Below are 22,936 nucleotides of genomic sequence, written 5' to 3'. Positions count from 1 at the left end.
GACATATATTCCATGCCTTTATATTTATGTCAAAATAAATCCTACTGTTATGTAAAACTAAAAAGAAGCAATAAAATACTTTAAGACAAAAGACATATCTTTATAGTTGCATCCAACATTTTGTAAATAATTGACCCAGTATTTTCCACCATAAATTTACAGTTTTTCCTTGTTATTAAGGAAGATGGATTTAGTAGGGTACTTACAAGCTAAATCACTACAAGGGATGTAAACACTGAATAGAAGAGTTAAAACAAGAATAATTTTATTTTATCATTTGTTTCCCTGATGAATATGTCTTTAAAGTTTGTGTGTGTGTGTGTGTGTGTGTGTGTAGATTGAATCCAGGGCCTCAACCATGGTAGGGCACAGTCTATCAACTGAACTATACCGGTAGTTCTATAGTTCCCTTTTGGTGTCTCTTCATTTCATTTTTGGGGTGTCATTTGGTACTGTTCTTTCTGATTATTTCTCTGAATCTAGAAAGCATTTATTTGGTATAGGATAAAAATTAAATACATGTGAAAAAAGTAATAATAATGGTATATGGAGATATCAGATGAATTTATTAATTATGAAGAAATTAGAATAAAGGAATGAACTAAATGGGATTACATTAAGCAGGGACTTACTAGAATTAAAGATTTTAAGATTTTTGATAAGAATTGGCTGGAAGAAAGATAAACTTATGATAAGGAAATTGACAGAATAAAAAGATTATGAAACAGGAATTAGCAAATCATATACACAGGAAAAAGAAAGCAGACATTTGACTACAGTAGAAGCCTCTCCCCAAAATAGATTAGAAGTTTCCTTAAAGCAGAGAGGGATCAAACTGTTAAAGTTCATGAACTATTCATGTTTTCATTGTTTGAGGGGTTTCCTGGAAACCTTGCTTATTATTGTGCCTCCAGAGAAATGATCATGAAATCTAAACAGGTATTTTGAATTTTTGAAGTAGGCCATTTGTAAAATTAAGACCTGTCTACAAGGTAGAGTGGTGGGGGAAATAGCTTTGTGTGATGGTCAAGCAACTGACGTGTAGTATCCCAAATAGCAGTTATGAAAAGCCACTGCAGGTGCAAGTTTATTTAAAAACAGACCACAGTGCAGGTGCAATTCTCCATATAAACATTTAACCACAAAATTTTGCCCTGAGTCTATGTGGAAAGCTGTTGGAAAAAAAGAATTAGCTTTTTTGTTTGTCTTAATTTTTTAATTTTTAAAGAATTTGGGATAAAGTTTCTTCATCCTGGTTTGAATTCTTTTTATGTTTAGTTTTTTTTTTGCCTACTGATATCTATATATAAGTTTTACATATACTATATTGGATAAAGGTCAATATTGTAATCTCTGCATGCAAGAACCAAAGTGTTTAGGGTTAAGAAAAAAGGCAATTAGAAGAAATTTCTCCACACAGTTGTGAAAAAATAGTCTTAATGGCTTTTGGTATTGCAGGAAGTAAAAAGGACTGGAATTTAGACCTTTACTTCGTCTTTAGCTTTAAAATGACTAAGATTGATTTTAAAATTCAGAATAGATTCTTAATTTGTACAATTTAAATAGAAAAAGGTTACTCTACAAGTACATGTGTCATCTCCTATGCTTCCCCCATCCTCAAACACACCCTGCTCCCTCTGTGGAGTTTTCTTCCTTGCTCCATGTCCATGTAGAAGGTAAAAAGCACAGGTTGCCTGACACATTGGTTTCCATATTGGAGTGAAAACTAGAGTAGAGTCATTAGCCTAACCTACCCAGACTTCTGACTTAAAAGAGCTCTCTATATAATCAATTTGTATTGTTTTAAACCATTTAATCTGTGGTAATTTGTTATGCCAACATAGGCTCCTTCTCATTTGTTAACAAATTTGGGAAGCTGTATTTTGGGGAAGAACCCTCTCATATCAATTCCCCCATATATCTTCCTTATGGGAGTGTCAATTAATTCTGGATGTCTGAGGTGATGATGTGTTCCTGGTTATAAAAATATACATGAAATTTCTCTGTAGCACACTGTAACTATTTCAGATATAAAATCTTTATGTCAAGTATACATTTTACAGTCTTTTAAAATTACTGCTTTTTTATCCTACTCTGGAATCAATAGAGATTCTGGAGTCTATTCATGAAAATGCTAAGGAAATGAAATAATATAATTTTTAAAGATTCAGGATTGATGACTCTCATTTCATTTATCCTTTATGATAACACCATGATGCTTTCAAATATATTTAGGGCTTTGTACACAAATATATATTTATTCTTTTGTGGCACTTTTGGAAACACTAAGAAGTTACTTCTAAAATCTAAAAGACTGTTAGATTACTTGGAATTTAGGGATTGACATTTAATTTTAGGTTTAAGGTAGACTTCACTTTTTTTCTGATTTTTTGCGGGGGAGTTGATTGGGCAATTCTGTTCATTACCAAAACTTTTTTTTTTTTTTGGTTTCACATTCAAGGACAAATGAGAAATATACATTATTACATTACATGCAGAACTTAATCCATTAAGAGGAAAATTGGCTACATCTTAGATTTGAAGCCAAGAAAGCCAATACAAATATCATCCTCTATTAAGTGTTTATGTGACAAAATGCCAGGCTGCTCTATCTTTTATGTTAAAGAAGATTTTTAAGGGGAGAAATTAGATGATATTAAAGGTAGCGGTTGAAGCAGAGACTTTTTAAAAATGATAAATGTTTATGCTGTTGTTATGGATGAAATAGGGAATATCAGTGTGTGGTAGTATGGATATATGAGTTAAATAAGAAATAAATTACTATACTAAAAAATGTGCTTAGCTGGGCGCGATGGTGCATGCCTGTAATCCCAGTGGCTTGGGAGGCTGAGGCAGGAGGATCAGGGTTCAAAGTTAGCCTCAGCAAAAGCGAGGTACTAAGCATTGAGACCCTTTCTCTAAATAAAATACAGAATAGGGCTAGGGATGTGGCTCAGTGGTTGAGTGTCCCTGAGTTCAATTTCCAGTACCAAAAAAGGGGGGGCTTATTAATGGATTATTGTTAGCTTATATATAGGACTTTAGATGTATGCCATGGAAATCGATCTTAAGCATTACATTACTAATTTTCTTAATGACTTAAATGAGGATCTGATAGCATGTATGTCAAATTTGCAGATACTGTGAAGCTGAGAGAAATAACTAGTATGTGCAGTCAGAATCTGGATGAAAGAAGAATCTAATAAGTTATAATGTTGTGCTGAGGTTAGCAAGGTAAAATGTAGGGACCAATGCTAAATCTTATATCCAAATCACAGATATTTAAGTATTAAATGTCATTACTTTATTTATTTATTATTACTTATTATTTTTAATTGGTACATATTAATGATATAGAGTAGAGGGTTTCATTGTGGCATATTCATTATGTGCATGGAACATAATTTGAGCAATTTTGCTCTGTGGTTTATCCTTGTATCTTTGCCTCCTTCCCCCTTTTCTTCTTCCTCTACCATAATGATTTTCCTTCTACTCTTTTGTCCCTCTAGCTTGCACATTTAAGACAAAAGATGGCTGGATGTGGTGGCACATGTATATGATCTCAGTAACTAAGGAGGCAGAAGCAAGAGAATTATGAGTTCAAGGCCAGCTTTTTTAGCAGATTAGTGAGGTACTTAGCAACTCAGCGAGACCTTGTCTCTAAATAAAATATTAAAAAGGGACTGGGAATGAGGCTCAGTGGTTAAGCACCTCTGGGTTCAATCCCTGGTATCAAAAAAAAAAAAAAAAATGAGAGGGCTGGGGCTGTGGCTCAGTGGTAGAGTGCTTGCCTAGCACATGCAAGGCCTTGAGTTCAATCCTAAGCACCACATAAAAATAAATAAATAAAATAAAGGTATTGTGTCCATCTACAATTAAAAAATAAGTATATAAAAAAGAGAGAAAAGATGATAATTGTCTGAGTCTAGCTTATTTCATTTAATGATGCTTTGCAGTTTCATCCATTTTCCTGCTAATGACATAAATTCATTATTCTTTATGGCTGAATAAAACTCCATTGTGGATATATACCACATTATCTTTATCTTCTGTTGAAGGACACCTAGATTAATTTCATAATTTGGCTATAGTGAATTGTGCTGCAGTAAACATGGGTATACATGCGTCTTTAATTCTTTTGGATAAATACTGATGAATAATATAATAGGACCATAAGTAGTTAAATTTGTGGTTTTTGAGGAGCCTCTATACTGATTTTCATGGTGGCTGTATCAACTTATATTCCCACCAATAGTTCATAAGAATTCCTTTTTCCCATACCATCACCAGCATTTATTGTTTTTTATATGCTTGTAGATTGCCATTGTGACTGGGCTCAGATTATAGGTTTGATTTGCATTTCCCTGATGGCTAGAGATGTTGAACATTTTTTCATATAATTTTTGGCTATTTGTATTTCCTTTGAGAAGTGCCTGTTCAATTCATCTGCCCATTTATTATTTATTTTGTGTTGAGATTTTTTAGTTCTTTATATATTCTGGATATTAATTCTCTGTTGGAAGAGTAGCTGGTAAAGATTTTCTCTCATTCTATAGGTTTTCTTGTTGCACTGTTTTTTTCTTTGCTGTGCAAAAGCTTTTTAATTTGATGCCTTTCCCCTTATTGATTCTTGCTGTTAATTTCCTGAGTTATATAGAGTTCCTAGTCAGGAAGGCATTGCCTGTGTCTATATATTGAAGTGTTTTTCCTTTTTTTGTCCTAGCAGTTACAAAGTCTTTGGTTTTATATCTAGGTCTTTGAACTGTTTTAAGTTGACTTTTATACAGAGTGATAGAGATTTAATGTAATTCTATATAGGGATATTCAGTTTTCACAGAACCACTTGTTAAAAAGACTGTGTTTTCTTCAATTATAATTTTGGCTTCTTTGTCAAGAATCAAGTTACTGTAGCTATGTGGACTTGTCTCTGTGTCTTTTAGTCTATCTACATGTGTTTTTATGTCAATATCATACTATGGCTCCGTAATATAATTGAAATTGTGCATTGTGATGCCTCCAGCATTGCTCTTTTTGATCAGAATTGTTTTGGCTATTCTGCATCTTTTGCTTTTCCATATGAATTTTAGTATTTGTTTAGTATTTAATATTTGTTAGAGGACTTAAACATAGATGGAGCTTTCAATTCCTTATTAATATATTCTCCATCCTTGATTCAATCAATATATTTTTGATATTCCTTTGCTTGTTCTTGGAAACAGAAGTGAGCAACAAGACAATGCTATTTTTAAGGAACTTGCATTCTAATAAGATATATTAGACAGATACTAAATAAGTTGAATTAGAATTTTGAATAATGATAAACACCATGAAAAGAATTTTAAATATACCATGAAAAAAAAAGAAAATATGTAATACATCAGTGACTGGTGATTAGTTGGGATGATAACTCAGAAAAGTTCTCTCCAAGGCAATGGCATTTGACTTGATATTTGAATAAGGGACCAGCTGTGCAAGGATATGGAAAGAGTACCAGGCAGAGGATCTAGAAAGCAGAAAGATCCTGAGTAGAAGAAGATTGAGGAATGATCAGTGCAAGGGAGAGTTGTGGGAAATCAGGCAGGATAATGAATTTTAATTTCTTTTAAATGTAATGATGGGCTGGGGATGTGGCTCAAGTGGTATCGCACTCGCCTAGCATGCGTGAGGCACTGGGTTCGATTCTCAGCACCACATAAAAATAAAATAAAGATATTGTGTCCACCTAAAACTAAAAAATAAATATTAAAAAAATGTAATGAGAAGCCAGTGGACAATTGTAAGTCAGATATGATGTGATTTACCTTTTGAAAAGGTCACTTTGCTTAGTGGATGATTTGTGAGGTTGAAAAATAGATGTAATTAATAGTTGAATAGTTTTAAATGTGAAACCATATTCTTCCCTATATTGATTCTAAATTACTACAATAAAATTTCCTTTGCTTTCTCTTGATGATATTTTAAGAAGATTCCACAATTTTCCACTATTAAGAGTTTTATTTATTTGATATGATCCTAAAACTACTATAAAATAAAGCCTATTTTAAAAAGTCTACCTCAGTATAAAAGCTTCTTCTCAAACTGACTTTTAACTCATGTCTCCAACCTTCAGTCCCAGATAACATGGAATAAGAAATCAGATTTACCCTCCCATCTGAAACAACTTAAAAAAATTGACAAAACTTATGAAATGGGTTTTAAGACATTGGATAACAAAAGGTGGAGATTTCTAAGACAGGAAAAAATTAAAAAGACCACTACTATTGCCCCAACTTACTGCCTTAGAGAAAGTTTCCAAACCCTGGCATTTCTTCCAAATAATAATTTCACACAGACTTCTCCAGAAAATTGGAGGGAGGAAATACTTCTAAACTCATTCTTTTGGGCCAACATTATTATAATAACAAAGCCATACAAAGATATTGCAAGAACATTTCCAATCAATATTCCTTATGATATAAAATTTTAGTAAGTCATATCCAGCAATTTATAAAAAGGCTATTACATCATGATTAAGTGACGTTTATATTCCAGGAATGAAAGGTCAGTTTAACATTTAAAAATCAATGTAATTCACCATATTAATAAACTATAAAAAGGAAAATCATATGGTTATTTTCATAAACAGAGAAAAGAATATAAAATCCAATATCCATTTCTGACAAAAGCTTTCAGCAAATTAGGAATAGAAGGACACTTCCTTAACTTAATAAAGGGCATCAAGAGAAACTTATCATACTTAAAAATTGAATTCTGAACATATGAACTTTTTAAGAGCCTGATTGTGTTATAATTAACGTACAATGAAAAGCACATATTTGAACTATATAATTTGATAAATTATGACATGTGTACACCCATGAATTTATTACCCCCATGGTAGTGAACATATCCATCATCCCCAAAGTTTGTTCATTTCCTTTGTATTCCTCCTTTCCTTCTCTCTGTGTTCCTACCTTCCCTGGCAACCTGCTTTCTGCCAATTGTAGATTTGCTTGTATTATTTTATATATAGTAGATACTATCTTTTCAAGTTTTTGTTTGGCTACTTTCACCCAGAATAATTATTTTGAGATTCATCTATGGATATGTTACAATTTGTTTATCCAGTTTGTTTCTAGACATTTAGATTGTTTCCAGCTTTAGCCTATTTCAAACAAAGTTAACATTTCTTCCAAGTGTTCTACCTCTCCACACACCCCAAGTTTTAAAAAAAATACTATAAATATTTTCATTCATACCTTAAGTAGCATCAGCATATATCCATTTCTGTATTCCTACATATCTGCAACCGTGTTCTCATGGCCATGAGACATGTTAAACTCTTTCAGGAATGCTTTCCTAAGCTTCATTGCAGGTGTTACCTACAGGTGAGTTTGTATTTTCTGCAACTCAACAAAAAGTTGCAGACTTGATGATGATGTTGATGTTTGTGATGATGATGTGCATCCTTTCATAGCACTTATGGTATGTTGAGATCTGTTCTAACTTCTTCACATGTAGTAATACATATGAACCCTCACAAAATCCTATGAAGTATGTATTGTTATTTTCCTCTTTTACAGATAGGGGAACTCAGGTTAAGTGATTTTTCTAAGGGTTGTCCGATGTCACACAGCTAGAGAGTGGTCAAATTGGGAGATAAACCCAATTAGTCAGGCTCAAGGTCCTTTCTCTTAGCTATTATGCTATACAATGTCTCAATTTCCCCTTCTTTCAGCATTACTGATATCTCTGAGTGATTTTCTTAAACTCTTTTCTCACCTGATTTTGGAGAGGGAGTCTCTGTTTACAAGGCCAACAGCTTCTGATGAAACTTCCCTTTTTTCTCTCTAGTTTTCTAATGACAGGATGAGAGTATGGGAGTGCTGAGGTGGTGATTGATGGAAGTAAATTGAAGTTGAGTTCTATTGCTTCTTTCTATTCCTTCTTTTGGAGGGAGTGTCTGGCTCACTTTAGAATTTGGGGTACTTAGTCATTTTTATTTACTGTGTGTCTAGTCCCACCATGGGAAAAGGAAAAGTTACTTTTTATTACAGAGGCTGTTATAGTAGTTTGGGACAGAGGATGATGGCTTAAACTAGGGTGGTAATGAAAGGGAGATAATCAGGTGATTTTGGAATGTAATTTGGAGGTAAAGCCAACATAGTAGTTGGGATGTAGGGGCAAGGAAAAGAAAGGAGTTGAAGAAGACAATTTTGGCTTGAGCAACAGGGGGATGGAGGTGCCATTTTCTGAGATGCGGAAGATTTGAGATAGAAAGAGATTGGTATAGTATTGTGAGGGTTAATTGGTCATCAAGAGAACTGTTTTGCCTAATCAAGTTTTAGAGACTTATTAGATAATCAGATGGAGATACTAAATAGAAAGTTGGATACAGGAATCTGAAGCTCCATGGGCAAAGTCAAGGCTAGCATTATATATTTGAAAATCCTCAGCATATCCTATATTCAAAGCCATGGGATAAAATCAAATTAATTAGGTAGAGGATGAGCAAAAAGAGAAAATTAACTGTTGGTTCCCTCAATATTCAGATGAAGATTCACCGAGAGACTGAGGAGTTACCAATGAGACAAGAGGAAAACAAGGGGAGTATGTTCTCAGTGTCCCAAGAAAATAAAATCTTATTATGATTTGTATATCCTAAAATATAGTAAGTTGTGTCCAGAGTGAAGCATCCAGCTATTTGTTTTCAAACAAATTCTGAACTCAAAATGTCTGTTATATTGGAAATTGAAAGAAAATTTGAGTGGGAGTAACTAAATTACCCTTAAGACATCTTTTCTCTAGATGAGTCTGTCACTAAGCCTCTTATTGCATGAATCTTAAATATGAATGTAAAAATAAGCCTTTTTTTGGTGATGTATTTAGAGCATGTAGTTAAGTTCTCACATAATTCACTTGAATGTAAAGGGTCCTACTATTCGCATTTTGCATTTTTTAGTGGCAAGAACATAATTGATATTGGAGATGAAATGATTTAAAAATTAAATTGGTTAAGGAGATCTAATGCGTATATATAAAATTTAACTTGATAATTTAGAAACAATTATATATGTTTATATTATACATGTAAAAAATTAAATTGGGACATAAATTATTTAGTTAATGCTAAAAAAGAATATGAAAAAATTGCCTATATTCCAGAATTGTAAATGTGAATAAAAATCTCAGTTAATTTGTCTTTAGTATGAGCCTATTTTTTTTAAGTTACCTTTATTAACACCTTGCTCTTTCATAGTTAAAGCTACTAGTCACTCCCCATTATTCCACAGGCTTCCTGTCCATCAGTTTTCAAACTTTAATGTACATTAGAATCAACTGGGGTGCTTTTTGAAAATACATACGCCAAAGCTAGATCTACAGAAATTCTTACTATGTAAGTAGCCAAGAAATCCATATTTTAACAAGTACATTAAGTGATTCTAGGCAGGAGATCTGTAGACCACATGAGGTAAAACACTGATTCTAGACCCCATATTGCCTGCATAGGCCACTCGCTTCTGGTGACAAAATTATCACATCTTTCTTTTATTAAAACAGTTTATCTTAAAAACATTTTACATAATAGAAATACAAAACTGTAAAATTAAAAGAATGGAAACACAAAATATAGAGCTTTTCTTTTTTAAAAAATTATTTATTTTTTAGTTATAGTTGGACACAATACCTTTATTTATTATTATTATTTTTTAATGTGGTCCTGAGGATTGAACCCAGAGCCTCGCACATGCCACTCAAGTGCTCTACCACTGAGCCACAACCCCAGCCCTAGAACTTTTCTTTAGGTTAGTAATTATGAATTAAATAATCTTTGCTTTTATTAAAAAAAAAAACTTTGGGGGAAGCTTTAATTTGTCCCCAGATATTTGGGGAGGAAGTCAAGCACTGAATATATTTTCAAGGAACTAATGACTTTTAAAAGTATGCATTTAACGTTTGGTTTCTTTCTCTCTCTCTCTCTCTTTGACTATAGAATAAAGCAGTTATTTAGAAACTATAGTTAGGGGCAAGGAGCCCTTAGAGTGATTTATATTTCTTTGACATCCTGACCACAAACTGAAGTAATAATGTGCTTTTGAATTTGTTCTTCTCTCTCTCTCTCTCTCTCTCTCTCTCTCTCTCTCTCTCTCTCTCGTACTGAGGATTGAGCCCAGGGCCTCATGCATGCTAGGCAAGTGCTCTACCACTGAGCTACATTCCCAACACTTTTTAAAATTTTTATTTTGAGACCAGAGTCTTACTAAGTTGCCCAGACTGGCCTTGAATTTGAGATGCTCCTGCCTTGTTCCCCCACTACCACCCAATATCTGGGATTATAGGTATGTGCCACCATGACTGGCTCTGTTTTTATAATACAGAAAATTGTTCATGTGATTTCAGTATATTTTTCTTAAACCTAAGTAGTTTCTAAGTCCTACTGACAGTAGAAATAAAATGAGAATAAATTTTGATGTTAGAGTAATATTGTATGTTCCAGTGGCTGGCACTTTGTTCTTGCTAGACTTTCAATATACATTCTTTGAAGGAATGCAAGTATATGCTAACCTTTAATTTCTCCTTCTCCATTTCTGACTTCCAGTTTGCTTACTTATGATCTCGAAGTGTTACTTACTACCTCTTATAATTCTAGGAGACCCCAGGAATCAAAAGTGACAGATTTGATGCTGTTGCATATAAATGTAACCAATATATTACTGGAACCAGTCCTAGGGCATAGGAAATTCTAGCATGTTGAAGTAGGGGTAGGGGGTGCTCTGTCCCAAAGCTCAGGGTCTTTTTTTAACACTAATTAAGTGAAAAAAATTTAAGCAAATATTTCAACAATTCAGTTTTCTGTTGAGGTATCTCATTAAAAAAAAATCTCATGAGCTTACAATTTTGAAAGATGTTACTAGATGGGAAAACAGGTCTGCCTTAATGCTATTAAATTAAAATGTGGCAATTGATTAATCCAGTATTCAACAACTTCTTCTACTTTTTTAAAATATATTTTTTAGTTATATATGGACACAATATTGTCATTTTACTTATCTTTATGTGGTGCTGAGGCTTGAACCCAATGCCTTGTGCATGCTAAGCAAGTACTCTACCAATGAGCCACAGCCCTAGCCCATCAATTTCTCCTTCTAATTACATGTTTGGACTTATAAAATAACTGAAAGTAATATGAAAATATACATAGATATTTAAGTCTGATAACTTGGTTAAAGACTAGTAGGAAAAATTGACATTAATAGAATGGAGTAATTAAAGTACTTTGATTTATTCCTTTGCTTCATCCTTTTTCCTTCCTTTCCCTTAATTTAATGGTTCTAGCCACAACAAATGTCAGATATTTGATTTGAAGATTAATATGAATGTATCTAGATAATAAAATTGAGGACCCCTATTTGAACATCATTTTTAATAGATTCCTAACTTGACATTATTATTTGTTTTTGGTTTACACATTTATATAGCATTAGTGCAGAATAAAAATGATTGCATCAAATCATGTTTTTTTTTGGGGGGGGATGCCTTAGAAGAAAATGTTTTAATATGAATCATACATTTCTTTCCACTGGAGCATTTAAAGTTCAGACTTCGACCGCAGTGGTGATTGTTTTTAGTTTGTTAGTTGCAGGGTGTGTTATTTTAAGAAAGCAGAAGCAGCATCATTTGCACACTCCTTAGAGAACACACACCTTAACCCTGACTTTTTGGTTCGACTTTTGCAAAAGAAGTGAAGTCAAGATGAAGAACCATTTGCTTTTCTGGGGAGTTCTTGCCATTTTTGTTAAGGCTGTTCTTGTGACAGGTATGTAGTATTTATATAATAAACTCAGCTAAAAGGAAAAATATACTATACATCTGTTTTTCAGATTTGAAGATTTATATTTATGTTTTGGTTGGTCAGATAACCAGCTACTTTCTTCTAACATGCTTTAATCTTTATATGGGTAGTGATATTTATACAGATGAGACTTGGTGTGATTCTTCTTGTTCTTTTTTCTCTTGTTTGCCTACTACAATCTTTAGAACAAGAATGTACATTTTTTTGGCTAACTGTAGATATCATACTTATATGAATGTCCATACTGAATCTTAAAAATCATTCATCCTATTGTCTCTTAATATTCTAGAGAAATGAAGTAATAATTACCATAAGCACAACGTAGAATACATTGTGATTTTATTTACTCAGAGTGAATGGTATTAGTTCTAACAACTTTCCTAGATCTGGACTACAGATATATTATGATCCTTTAACAATGTTTAACATTAAAACAGGTTGGTATCTTGATGGCTGCACTCCTAGTATTTTGTTTATCGACTTTTCAAACAACTTAGAAAATTATCAGATTCTGGATATGGAAGTACTATGTTAAGTTGTTTTCATCTAAGGCATATGAATTAGAAATGACATAATTTGACCAGTTTAATTCTAACACTTACTGAGCCTATTTTTATATCTAGACAGAGCATAACCAAAATGTAATTAAGAATAGCCATTTTACATATACATATGTATACATATATATGTATTTAATAATGGCATTAAAATAAAATAATATTTAAAATATAAAATATTAGTAATAAAGCATATATAATATATATACATGAACATGTAAAATGTTTATAAACATGTTTATATACCTTATAAGTATATATATGAAACCATATGTAGCTATATATAAAATGAGCATCACTTATTGAATACTGTTTTTGTATTATGCTAACAGCTTTACACATTCCATTTGATTTCCACAATAGCTATATGAGGCTAGGTTCCAACATATAGTTGAAGCGATTGAAACTTAAGTGAAATAGCTTAAACCCAGAGTCACACAGCAGCAAGTGATAGGTAAAATCTGACCCAATAGTCCATGCTTCTAACTACTACCCTATTCTGCATGCATAAGGGAAACCACCTTTTAGTAAACTCATGTGGTCCTATCTACAATGCATTGTTATATAGTTATTTTCTTATTTGTTTGAGTTGAATTAAATTAAACTTAACTATTTATTGAGCACTTACTATGTCTCTCAGGCCCTCTTAGAATAAATAAGGCAAATCCCTAATAACAGGTTTATTAGGAAAAATACTGTCTTTCTGTGAGAGAATGTTAAAATCTAAGGGTTGATGAATTGAAAGTATCTATACTTTTTCTGGTATATCTATTAGGCTGCCTAATATTTTTATAAAATAACAGTAATGATAATCTCTTCTTTGGTTTCTGGTAAGGAAATAAATTATATGCCATATAGAATATGGACATTTAAAATTTCATATTTAATAGTCAAGCCTTTTACTTGACTCAATGTATGTTTTTAGTCAGGCATTACATGCTTTTTTATATTTAATTGAAAAAAAATTGAGAGTTATGGATACAGAAGTAGGGAAGAATCATTTTACTCTTTTCAGAACATTAAGATTTGTATTACTATCTTGAATTGATTTTGTAATGCTTCTTCTCCAATACTATACAGACTTGGGACAGATTTATTAAAATATTATGAATAATGGGATAATAATGCATTATAGAGTACTTCAAGCAATTATAAGGAAAATAACAATGATCTTTAAATGTTTTTGTAATAGCTGTTATCATTATGATTGAAATGTTGCAATTAGATCTTTGCTCTGGGAATCATTTCAGGAATAATTAGACTTCCAGTTATAATAATATCTATCCTAATCATATAGCCTTTATAACTTAAAATTCATATGCTAAATCTTTGCATATTTTTAGTTGAGGCATACTGGGAGGAATTTTTAAAGGCCACTTAGCTGAAATTATAAGAATATAAAGATGGGGCTGGGGTTATGGCTCAGTGGTAGAGCATTTGCCTAGCATGCGTGAAGTGCTGGGTTTGATCCCTGGCACCACATAAAAATAAATAATAAAATAAATATATTGTATCCATCTACAACTAAAAAAATAATTAAAAAAGAATGTAATTGATATTTAACAATTTTTAAAGTTAGCACTATTAATTAATGATATTCTTAACTCTTTAAATATCTGTTAATTGATCCAAATCCAGAAAATAAGAAATTTTCTTTGTTTATTCTGTAACATCAGACTTCTCTGTCTGATATTTAGCTTATATAATATATTTTGACACTCAAGAGTTAAGGACCTTTTTAATGGTCATTTGTGTATTAATTCATTAATTCATTTTTTCCTGTAGACTGCCATATTACACAGCATGGCTAGTACCTCATAATATTTTCTAAATTATTTTTTCAAATGTATAGAATATTCATATTATAGAATATTTTCTTTAATATCATAATATCATAGAATATTTTCTATCCTTGAAAATAATTTATACAAGAAATACTAATATAGCCCTTATGTATTTGATTTGACTTAATCATTGTTTCATGATAATCTGATTATTATTGTAAACAGAATATATTAGTTTAGGAAAATTATGGTGGAGAATATTTAAAAGTTTTAGGAAATAAGGTTATCTTAGGAGAAAACATGCCTGTTCTTACCTGTAGTGCAATTTAAGCAAAAAACAACCAAATAAAAAAAAAGAAAACTTTTTTTTTTTTTTTTAAATAATGAAGACTGAGTTTTTATTTTTTTAAATGTTCTTCTGAGGCTCAAATCTTGTGCTTCACACATGCTGGGCAATGGTTCTACCACTGAGTTACAACCCCAGCCCCCAAACTATTTTTTTTTGAGTTGAGGAAGGAAGGGTAAGGATATGTTTATTTTTTTAGGATATGATATTTTAAATAAGGCAAATGCTATTTTTGTTTACATTGAATGAATTACTTTGGGGAAAAATCTAGATTTTTGTTTGTTTGTTTTTTTTTTTGTAACTATTAGCCCTGATTTTCATAAGGCTGTGTCATTCAAAGACCTGTGCTTCTATTAGAAGCATTACATGAAAACTGGAATTCTTTCAGTTCAGGTTCTCATAGATTGATCTAAGGATAAAAGAGAAAATTCCCTTTAGAGTACATTTGGATTTCTTTCACTGTGATGTGAGATTCCACTTAACTATTTTATTGTTTTGGTACTGCAGATTGACCCCATGGGTGCTTGACCGCAAAGCCACATCCCCGGACCTTTTTATTTTGACACAGGGTCTCTCTAAGTTGCTTATGGTCTCACTAAGTTGCTGAGGCTGGCTTTGAACTTGCAATCCTCCTGCCTCACTGAGATCCACTGAGTCACTGGGATTATAGGATTACCACACCTAGCTTCAATTTAGCTGTTTAATATTAGGAAAGACAGCAAGTAGAAAATGCTGGGATTGATTAACAATAAAGTTAATTTTTTTGCAGGCAAGAAATATAAATGAACTCAATAGAAGCTATATATACAGACTTTTGTTTTCCATTTTTCTGACAATGTATTTACCTTTCAAGCCCAAGATGAAGAAGAGAGGACTGTTCTTGCTGACAACAAATGTAAATGTGCCCGTGTTACTACCAGGATCATCCGTTCTGCTGAAGATCCTAATGAGGACATTGTGGAGAGAAATATTCGAATTATGTACGTGACACTCCATATTTGCTTTTTTCTCTGTTGTACACAGAGATACTTTATGTTACTAAGCATTATTTAGATGAATATCTATATCTTTACTTCTTTTTTGACTTGTAATACCTTACATGAGGTCGAATCATGTTAGTGAGCTTAAGGCAGTTTTGTAGAAGCTGAGGGCAGGAACAAAGTGTTCCAGACAATCAAAAAAACAGTTAGATCAAATTCTAGCCAAAGGTTCTGATTTAGTCATTAACATACGCTGTATTTCAGTTTAAATCAGAACTTTGAATTGTCTTTGATCAGTTCAAACTGAAACTTAAGATTAAAAGCCCTATTTATACCATATATAGGCAGCTGGATATTTTACATTTATTCAGATGTCTGTATTAAGATGAACAGAGTGGTCAAATTATCTAATTTGATTCAGTCTTCAATTGTAGAGTGGACTTTAGGTATTCATTTCACCTTACACATACTGCAGAGTTATATGTTACGTAGCTTGTATTCAATATCAAGAATACTAAAAATGTTTGAGAAATGAGATTCCTATTAGATCCAATCAGTAGTAAGTTTTCCTTATTAAATACTCCTTAACAGTCTCCCCACCTCCACATCAAATACCTATGATAGAAAAAGAACACAGTGTTCAATCCCATTCAATTCATGGGAAAAGTATACAGTGTTAAATTTTTTTTTTTCCAAGTGCTGGCTGGGTCATGTAATAACTGCATGCTTTTATAAACAAGCTGCTTGTCCACTCCAAGCTTTAGTGTTCTCATTTTTAAATAGGGGGAAATAGTGCTTACTTCATAGTGTTATCGTAAAATAAATTGACAAGTTTTTTCCTTTTAGAGCTTATATAGTTCCTGGCATACACTAAAAAATATTTGCTATTATTCATTTATCTAACCTATGTGTCAGTTATCATTGCCACTATCCTGCTCAAAACCCTTTTGATGGTTTCTCCATTATTATTATTAGGGCACATTTCAAATTCCTATGCTTAATCTCATAACTTAGCATAACTCTCAAGATCATTCATTGCCATTTTTACTTTATGTTAAAAAATCTAGCAGTTCTTCAGTGTCTCTATTTCCTCACATTCATAGAGCTTTTTTTCTCTTGTTTTTTTTATACCTTACTGGTTCCTCTGTTTGAAAAACTCTTTCTACCCTCCCTTTCAGTCTGGTTAACTCTTCTTTACACTGTTTATCTTAGTTTAGCTATCACTTCTCTCTCTCTTTTTTCGGTACCAGAGATTAAACCCAGGGATGCTTAATCACTGAGCCACATCCTCGGTTCTTTTTGTATTTTATTTAGAAACAGGGTCTTGCTGAGTTGCTTAGGACCTCACTAAATTGCTAAGGCTGGTTTTGAACTCCTGATCTTTCTGCCTCAGCCTCCCAAGTTGCTGGGATTACAGACACCTACCACCATGTCTGGCCTAGCCATTACCTCTTATACCAGGTTTTCTTTGATCACTTAGATCCCTCTCATTATTCTGTTAGGGATGGAACAATTGCAGAGGCTTGTAACTGAAAGGAATGGCATCCATGACATTGACATTTAAACCATGTTAAAGAAGAGTATTAATCTTATGTGTAAGGAAAAGAAGATTTATTTATCTATCTATCTATCTATTTATTTATTTATTTTGCCATACTAGGGCTCTATCACTGAACTATGTCAGCCCTTTTTATTTTTTATTTTGAGAGAGATTCTTGCTAAGTTATGCAGGCTGACCTCAAAATTGTGATCCTGCTTCTTTAGCCTTCCAAGTAGTTGGGATTGGAGGGTGCCACCACACCCATCAGAGACATTTTTCAAATAACTCTCCATGATTCTCTAATTCATCATTTTTTATAACATTATTCTTTTTATCATATTTTTCACTGAAATCAGGTAATTCAGTTACTTCATGCATCTTTGCCTGAGGTATATTGATTTTCCCTAATCTTATTTCTGAAAGTATATTACCATTGATGTATAAATATGGCATTATTCCTAACTCCATCACTTACTACAATAATGTGACTTTGGGGGAAGTAACTAATTTGAGCCTATTTCTTAAATTGTAAAATAATTATGTATGTATATTTATACACATACATGTATGTGTATATATTATTTATATATACATTTATCCTGTTTTGCAGTTTAGGAACAGGCTCAAATTAGTTATACATATATATAGAATTCTGAGGATTAAATATAATAATTTGTAAAAGGACAGTGTTCAACTCAGAGTAGACCCTCATAATATTTATACCATGCTTTTCTCATTATTAAAATCATAAGAGTCTCTATAATCTAATAAAGAACAGATACATTCATTCATTCAACAAATAATTATTTCATGAATGCCAAATAATATGGGTTGGTGCTGGGGTTACAACAATCTATATAAAACTAATCCATTCTATCAAATAATTTGCAGTCTAATGGGAAACCTTAAATAAATGATTTAAACAGGCAATTACAGCCAGGCGTGGTGGCTCATGCCAGTAATCCCAGCATCTCTGGAGACTGAGACAGGAGGATTGCGAGTTCAAAGCCAGCCTCAGCAACTGTGAGGCTCTAAGCAACTCAGTGAGATCGTGTCTCTAGATAAAATACAATAGGAATAGGGATGTGGCTTAGTGGTTTAGTGCCTCTGAGTTCAGTCCCTTGGTTACTTGCCCAGCCCCCCCCAAAGGCAATTACAACACACTATTGTAAATGCTATGAAAGGAATAGGCATATGATGTTATAGGAGCCCTGTAGAAAGGCGTTCAGTCCACTTTGGCAGGAGGAAGCTACAGTGGGAGGCAGAAGAATGTGTTGGTCGTAAGTGGTGGGATGGTTGATGGTTATTAGCTGAATGGTAGTTGACTGATTAAATACATATGAGGAATGAGAGGGTTGATAGTTGGGGCAAAATATTCCAGGAAAAGGAAACAGATTGCTTTGAGAATTATATGAGATTATCGTGTAATATGTTTAGTATAGTACCAGGTACACTGTAAGTACTTAGTGTTTGTTTCTTGCTTAACTGGTTAAGATTTGGAGATGAGAAAGCCATATTAAGTTTGTGGAATTGCAAGCAGTTGTTTATAGATGATGGCATGTAGAGGGACATGGTGGCATTGAGAGAGATAAAGCTGGAGAGTTAGGGGCATATTTTGAAATGCCTTCTATGCTATGTTAATGATACCCTGTTATCCGTGGAGATGATATTATTGGTTAGGCGGAGAAGAAAATTGGACTTCTATTTTAGAAAGACCATTTGGGCAATAATGTGACTAGTGTATTGGGAGGGTCAAGACAAAAGGGTGTTACTACAATGTAGGACAATGGTGGTATCCTGAACAAAGGCAGTAATAATGAGAAAAGAGACAAGTGGATGGATTTCACGTAAGCAAAAAAAAATTAGATTCAACTGGACTGTGAGATTGATTAGATATAGTCTGTGATAGGAAGGAGGATTTGGGGACGGTATCTAGGTTTTTGACTTGGATATCTATGTGGATGGTATTGCTAAATATTGAGTTAGGAAACACATTTTTTGTTTCTTTTGGTACCCCTCATATGGGGTACATATGAGGAGGAATGATGTAGGTGAAACATTTTAAAGTTAATGAAATGGTTCCGCCCGCGTCTTGCTTCCTGAGCGGTGGCGCGAGGCAGTGACAGTCCCTGAGCTCGCGGCAGGATGGAGGCGCGCGTGGCGAACGCCGCCGGGGTCGGCGCGGGCCGGGGACCCGCAGGCCGGGACCAATGGGCTGCGGAAGCACTCGTACTGGCTGGACCTCTGGCTCTTCTTGCTCCTGGACGTGGTGCTCTTCCGCTTCACGTACCTCTTGCCCTGATGGGTTTGCTGACATCCCAAGATCACTGGATTCTGGAGTGAATTCTGAAAATGAACTACAGTCTTCTTGAACAAAGAAGATGGGATTGTGCTACTGCAGAATTTCAAGTCTCCAAGGGACCTTCCTTTCTTTTTACACATTCTTCTAACTCATTTGGGGAACTACTAAATGAATAGCGATCTCATTCATAGCCAAGTTCCTAAAACTAAATGCAGTGTTTCACATTTAAACTCTTTTCAAACACCGAATGTCTTTATAGGGGCTGGTGTAGAAGTAAAATTTGTACTTCAAAGCTTAGCATATTCACCGTGAAGACAGTAATGTCTTTGCTGTTGTAAGGGTTGGTCTGGGTTTAATTCAGTCACATAATGGGGTGTGTAACTAGGTGAGGTGAGGTAGTTGTAAATTCCAAAGTTATTCAGAAGAGAGAAAAGGACTGGTGTTCTGAGATTGTGTAGAGGCTGTCACTAACACAATAGAGTCCACAATCTATTGGCTCTACACATGCTTAGATTTTACATGGTCTTTTCATGACCTTTGAAATGCAGGTGGAGGGTCACAAAGGAGGTGGCATTAGATAGTGGAAAGCCCGCCTGCATGCCCTCTTGAGCACCCTCAAATAGGAATGTTTCAAGTCTGTTTTTTTTTTTTTTTAATTATTGTATTAGGTATGCTTGTGTCGAAAACATTTGCTTTCATAATGCTTGTAACTTATTTGAATACCTCCGCTGGCAGTGTGATATTTACTTATCCTACAGAGCCCTCATCTTTGGCCTGCAGCATTTTAAACATAGCTGTAGGCCAGACAGAAATTCTTTCCTTTGTAGAGATTGTTCTATCTTTGCTGTTCTTTTTAAAAATCTAATTGGTATTAAACTCAAATCTAATTGTTATTTAAAAAAAATAAAGTTAATGAAATAATGTGAACTAGTTGATAATCTTTAAGTTTTTTTTTGGCACAGCATCATGGAAAAGTTTCAGTTTTGCTACGTTATTTGGTTAGGTTACTAACCCCTCTCATTTACAATTTTCACATCTTTAAAATGTGGATAATAATATCTGCCTATTCATTTAACAAGTATTGAACATATTCCACACGTCAGATATCAAGTTAGGCACTAGGATACAAAAGTGTTTTTGCCTTAAGAACTTAAACAGCCTAGGAAAGCAACTATAGACAAGTGACTATATGTCATTTGTTATAATAAATGTATAGGCACTTTAATGAGACTACAAGGAATGAAGTGTATTGAGGGGAAATAGATCAAAATAAAATTTGAGCTTAGTTTTAAAGGAAAAGCAGGATTTTGCCAAGTAAGCAAAGAGAGTTGACAGAAGAATTGCTTTGAGGCTTATTTTAAGTGGGAAATATTTAAAATACAGCAAATTATTGTCAAAACCTGAGTGATAGTATTACCATACAGTGGTTAAAAGTCATGATAAGTATTGTTCTAGCATTATACCTATTACCATAAATAGCAATATTGGTGTTCCATTATTTTGATTTGTTTTCTTTCCTTTATTTTTTTAGTGTTCCTTTCAACAACAGGGAGAATATCTCTGATCCTACCTCACCGTTGAGAACCAAATTTGTGTACCATTTGTCTGATCTGTAAGAGATTTTCCTTCATAATTAATAACTTTTAATTTACCTTGTTAATATGTTTCTGAAAATCTGAACTTTTGAATACATTAATTCATGTGTTAATTATTAGATATTATAACTTCATAAAATTTTGTCACATATAAAAAGTACCTATAAATTTATTCTAAAGAAGAAATTATTTCCATTTATATAGGAATGTCCAGTGTAACCTAATAGTTCAAGAAGTGAATTTCAGCTTATTAACATGCAGATGTTTCTTTGGAAATGATAGAATCCAATATCAAACAGTTTTTAAAAAATATTCTTGTCACTCTTAATAATTCATCTAAATAAATATATAATTGTGAATAAGTTTAACATAGTAAAAATTGCTGTATGGTGTATATATAACTAAATGTATTGTTTATTTTCAACTAATTTTTGTATATCAAGGTTGAAAAATCTCATACTATTCTGTATTGTAGAGCTGATTAGATCTGAAAAAAAGTCATCCTTTATTAGAAGTCAGAGCTGCAACAACTAATTGATTTGAAATAAAACTGCATAGTCATACGTATTTTGAGATAGCATTTAATGGGGACTTCTATTTGTTTTTCAGCTGTAAAAAATGTGATCCCACAGAAGTGGAGCTGGATAATCAGGTGGTTACTGCCTCTCAGAGCAATATCTGTGAAGAAGACAGTGCTACAGAGACCTGCTACACTTATGATAGAAACAAGTGCTATACAGCTATGGTCCCACTTACATATGGTGGTAAGACCAAAATGGTACAAACAGCTTTGACTCCAGATTCCTGTTATCCTGACTAATTTAAGTCATTGTTGACTGCACAACTTTTCTTGAGAGGCTCTCCATTTTGATCCAGAAATTTAGTATATTTATTGGAAATAAATTTGAAATTAAGATTTTTTTGGTGATGTAAACCAATTTTCCCTCAAAATAACTGAAATAATAACATTGTTATTTTATTAGGTAATTACTTCTCAACTCTAAGTATTAAAATCAGTCAATTATCATGATTTTTCTGAAAGGATAAAAAATAGATGAAGGGAGAAAATAAAACTCGAAGACTAAAAATAAAAAATCAAGAGGCATAAATTAAATGCCTTTCATTGTTTTTGTTTTGTTTTGTTTTGTTTTTGCTTTGCCTTGGAGAGTCAGAGCTTTTGCACATCCTATTCTCTTTTTTAAAAGTTTCACTGTGTAGAGAAAATACATGTGTAAACAGAGGTCATTTATATTGCCTTCAGTAGAAAAATAATTGGAAAACCAATTATTTAGAACCAGTTATAAAATAATATAAAATGCTATCTCTAAGATTGCTAAAAGTGATATAATTAAATGCATCGTTGAAAAATATATTTTGAGGGCTGGGGATGAGACTCAGTGGCAGACTGCTTGCCTGTCATGCATGAGGCCCTCAGTACCACCTCAGTCCCACCAAAAAAGAAAAGAAAAATGTGTTCTGATATGACACATAGACTTTGCAAGAGGTAAAACAATTTTTCTTTTGTTGATAAGAAAATTTTTTTGACAATCCGACTAGTGTAAGAAATTCCCATTAGAAATCATCTGTGTTGCAACTGAATTTAATGAAATATGTATTCCAAAATATGTATTCTCTAGTACAGTTTAAACAATTAAATAGATTCATAAGCATGTACCTGTGTGAAATAATTTATTTGGAAAACATTTAGGGGCTGGGATTGTGGCTCAGCGGTAGAGCGCTCGCCTAGCACGGGTGGGACCCAGGTTCGATCCTCAGCACCACATAAAAATAAAGGCATTGTGTTGTGTCCATCTACACCTAAAAAATAAATATTTAAAAAAATTTATTTGTGTTAACTTTCTTATGTGAATTAAATACAACTTGATGAACAATTAGTGTGTAAGTACAATGTAATGATGCATTAATCATTGAATTCATATTTGTACATATTTGAGGTGGCTTTGTGATTTTACACCTACAATTAATAAAAAGGCAAGGT

General features: G+C 33.0%; 1 protein-coding gene across 1 annotated transcript; it reads left to right on the top strand.

Annotated features, from left to right (window-relative positions):
- The first annotated feature begins 11,497 nt into the window (after window positions 1-11,497).
- On the top strand, window positions 11,498-22,609 carry Jchain (joining chain of multimeric IgA and IgM). Its single transcript, XM_015505301.2, has 4 exons — window positions 11,498-11,797; window positions 15,374-15,500; window positions 20,874-20,954; window positions 21,547-22,609. Exons 1-4 carry the CDS (start codon window positions 11,734-11,736, stop codon window positions 21,755-21,757), a joined length of 483 nt encoding a protein of 160 aa, XP_015360787.1. The 5' UTR covers window positions 11,498-11,733; the 3' UTR covers window positions 21,758-22,609.
- The last annotated feature ends 327 nt before the right edge of the window (window positions 22,610-22,936 follow it).

Source organism: Marmota marmota, unplaced genomic scaffold, assembly GCF_001458135.2.
Source record: "Marmota marmota marmota unplaced genomic scaffold, marMar, whole genome shotgun sequence".
NCBI lineage: Eukaryota > Metazoa > Chordata > Mammalia > Rodentia > Sciuridae > Marmota > Marmota marmota.
The sequence above is the reverse complement of the archived record's forward strand: the minus strand, read 5'-3'. Positions and strand labels throughout refer to the sequence as shown.

Coding starts and splice junctions, on each gene's coding strand:
- Jchain (XM_015505301.2), top strand. CDS start 11,734: ATGAAGAACCATTTGCTTTTCTGGGGAGTTCTTGCCATTTTTGTTAAG. Junction 11,798..15,373: donor TAAGGCTGTTCTTGTGACAG/GTATGTAGTATT, acceptor TTACCTTTCAAG/CCCAAGATGAAGAAGAGAGG. Junction 15,501..20,873: donor GAGAGAAATATTCGAATTAT/GTACGTGACACT, acceptor TTATTTTTTTAG/TGTTCCTTTCAACAACAGGG.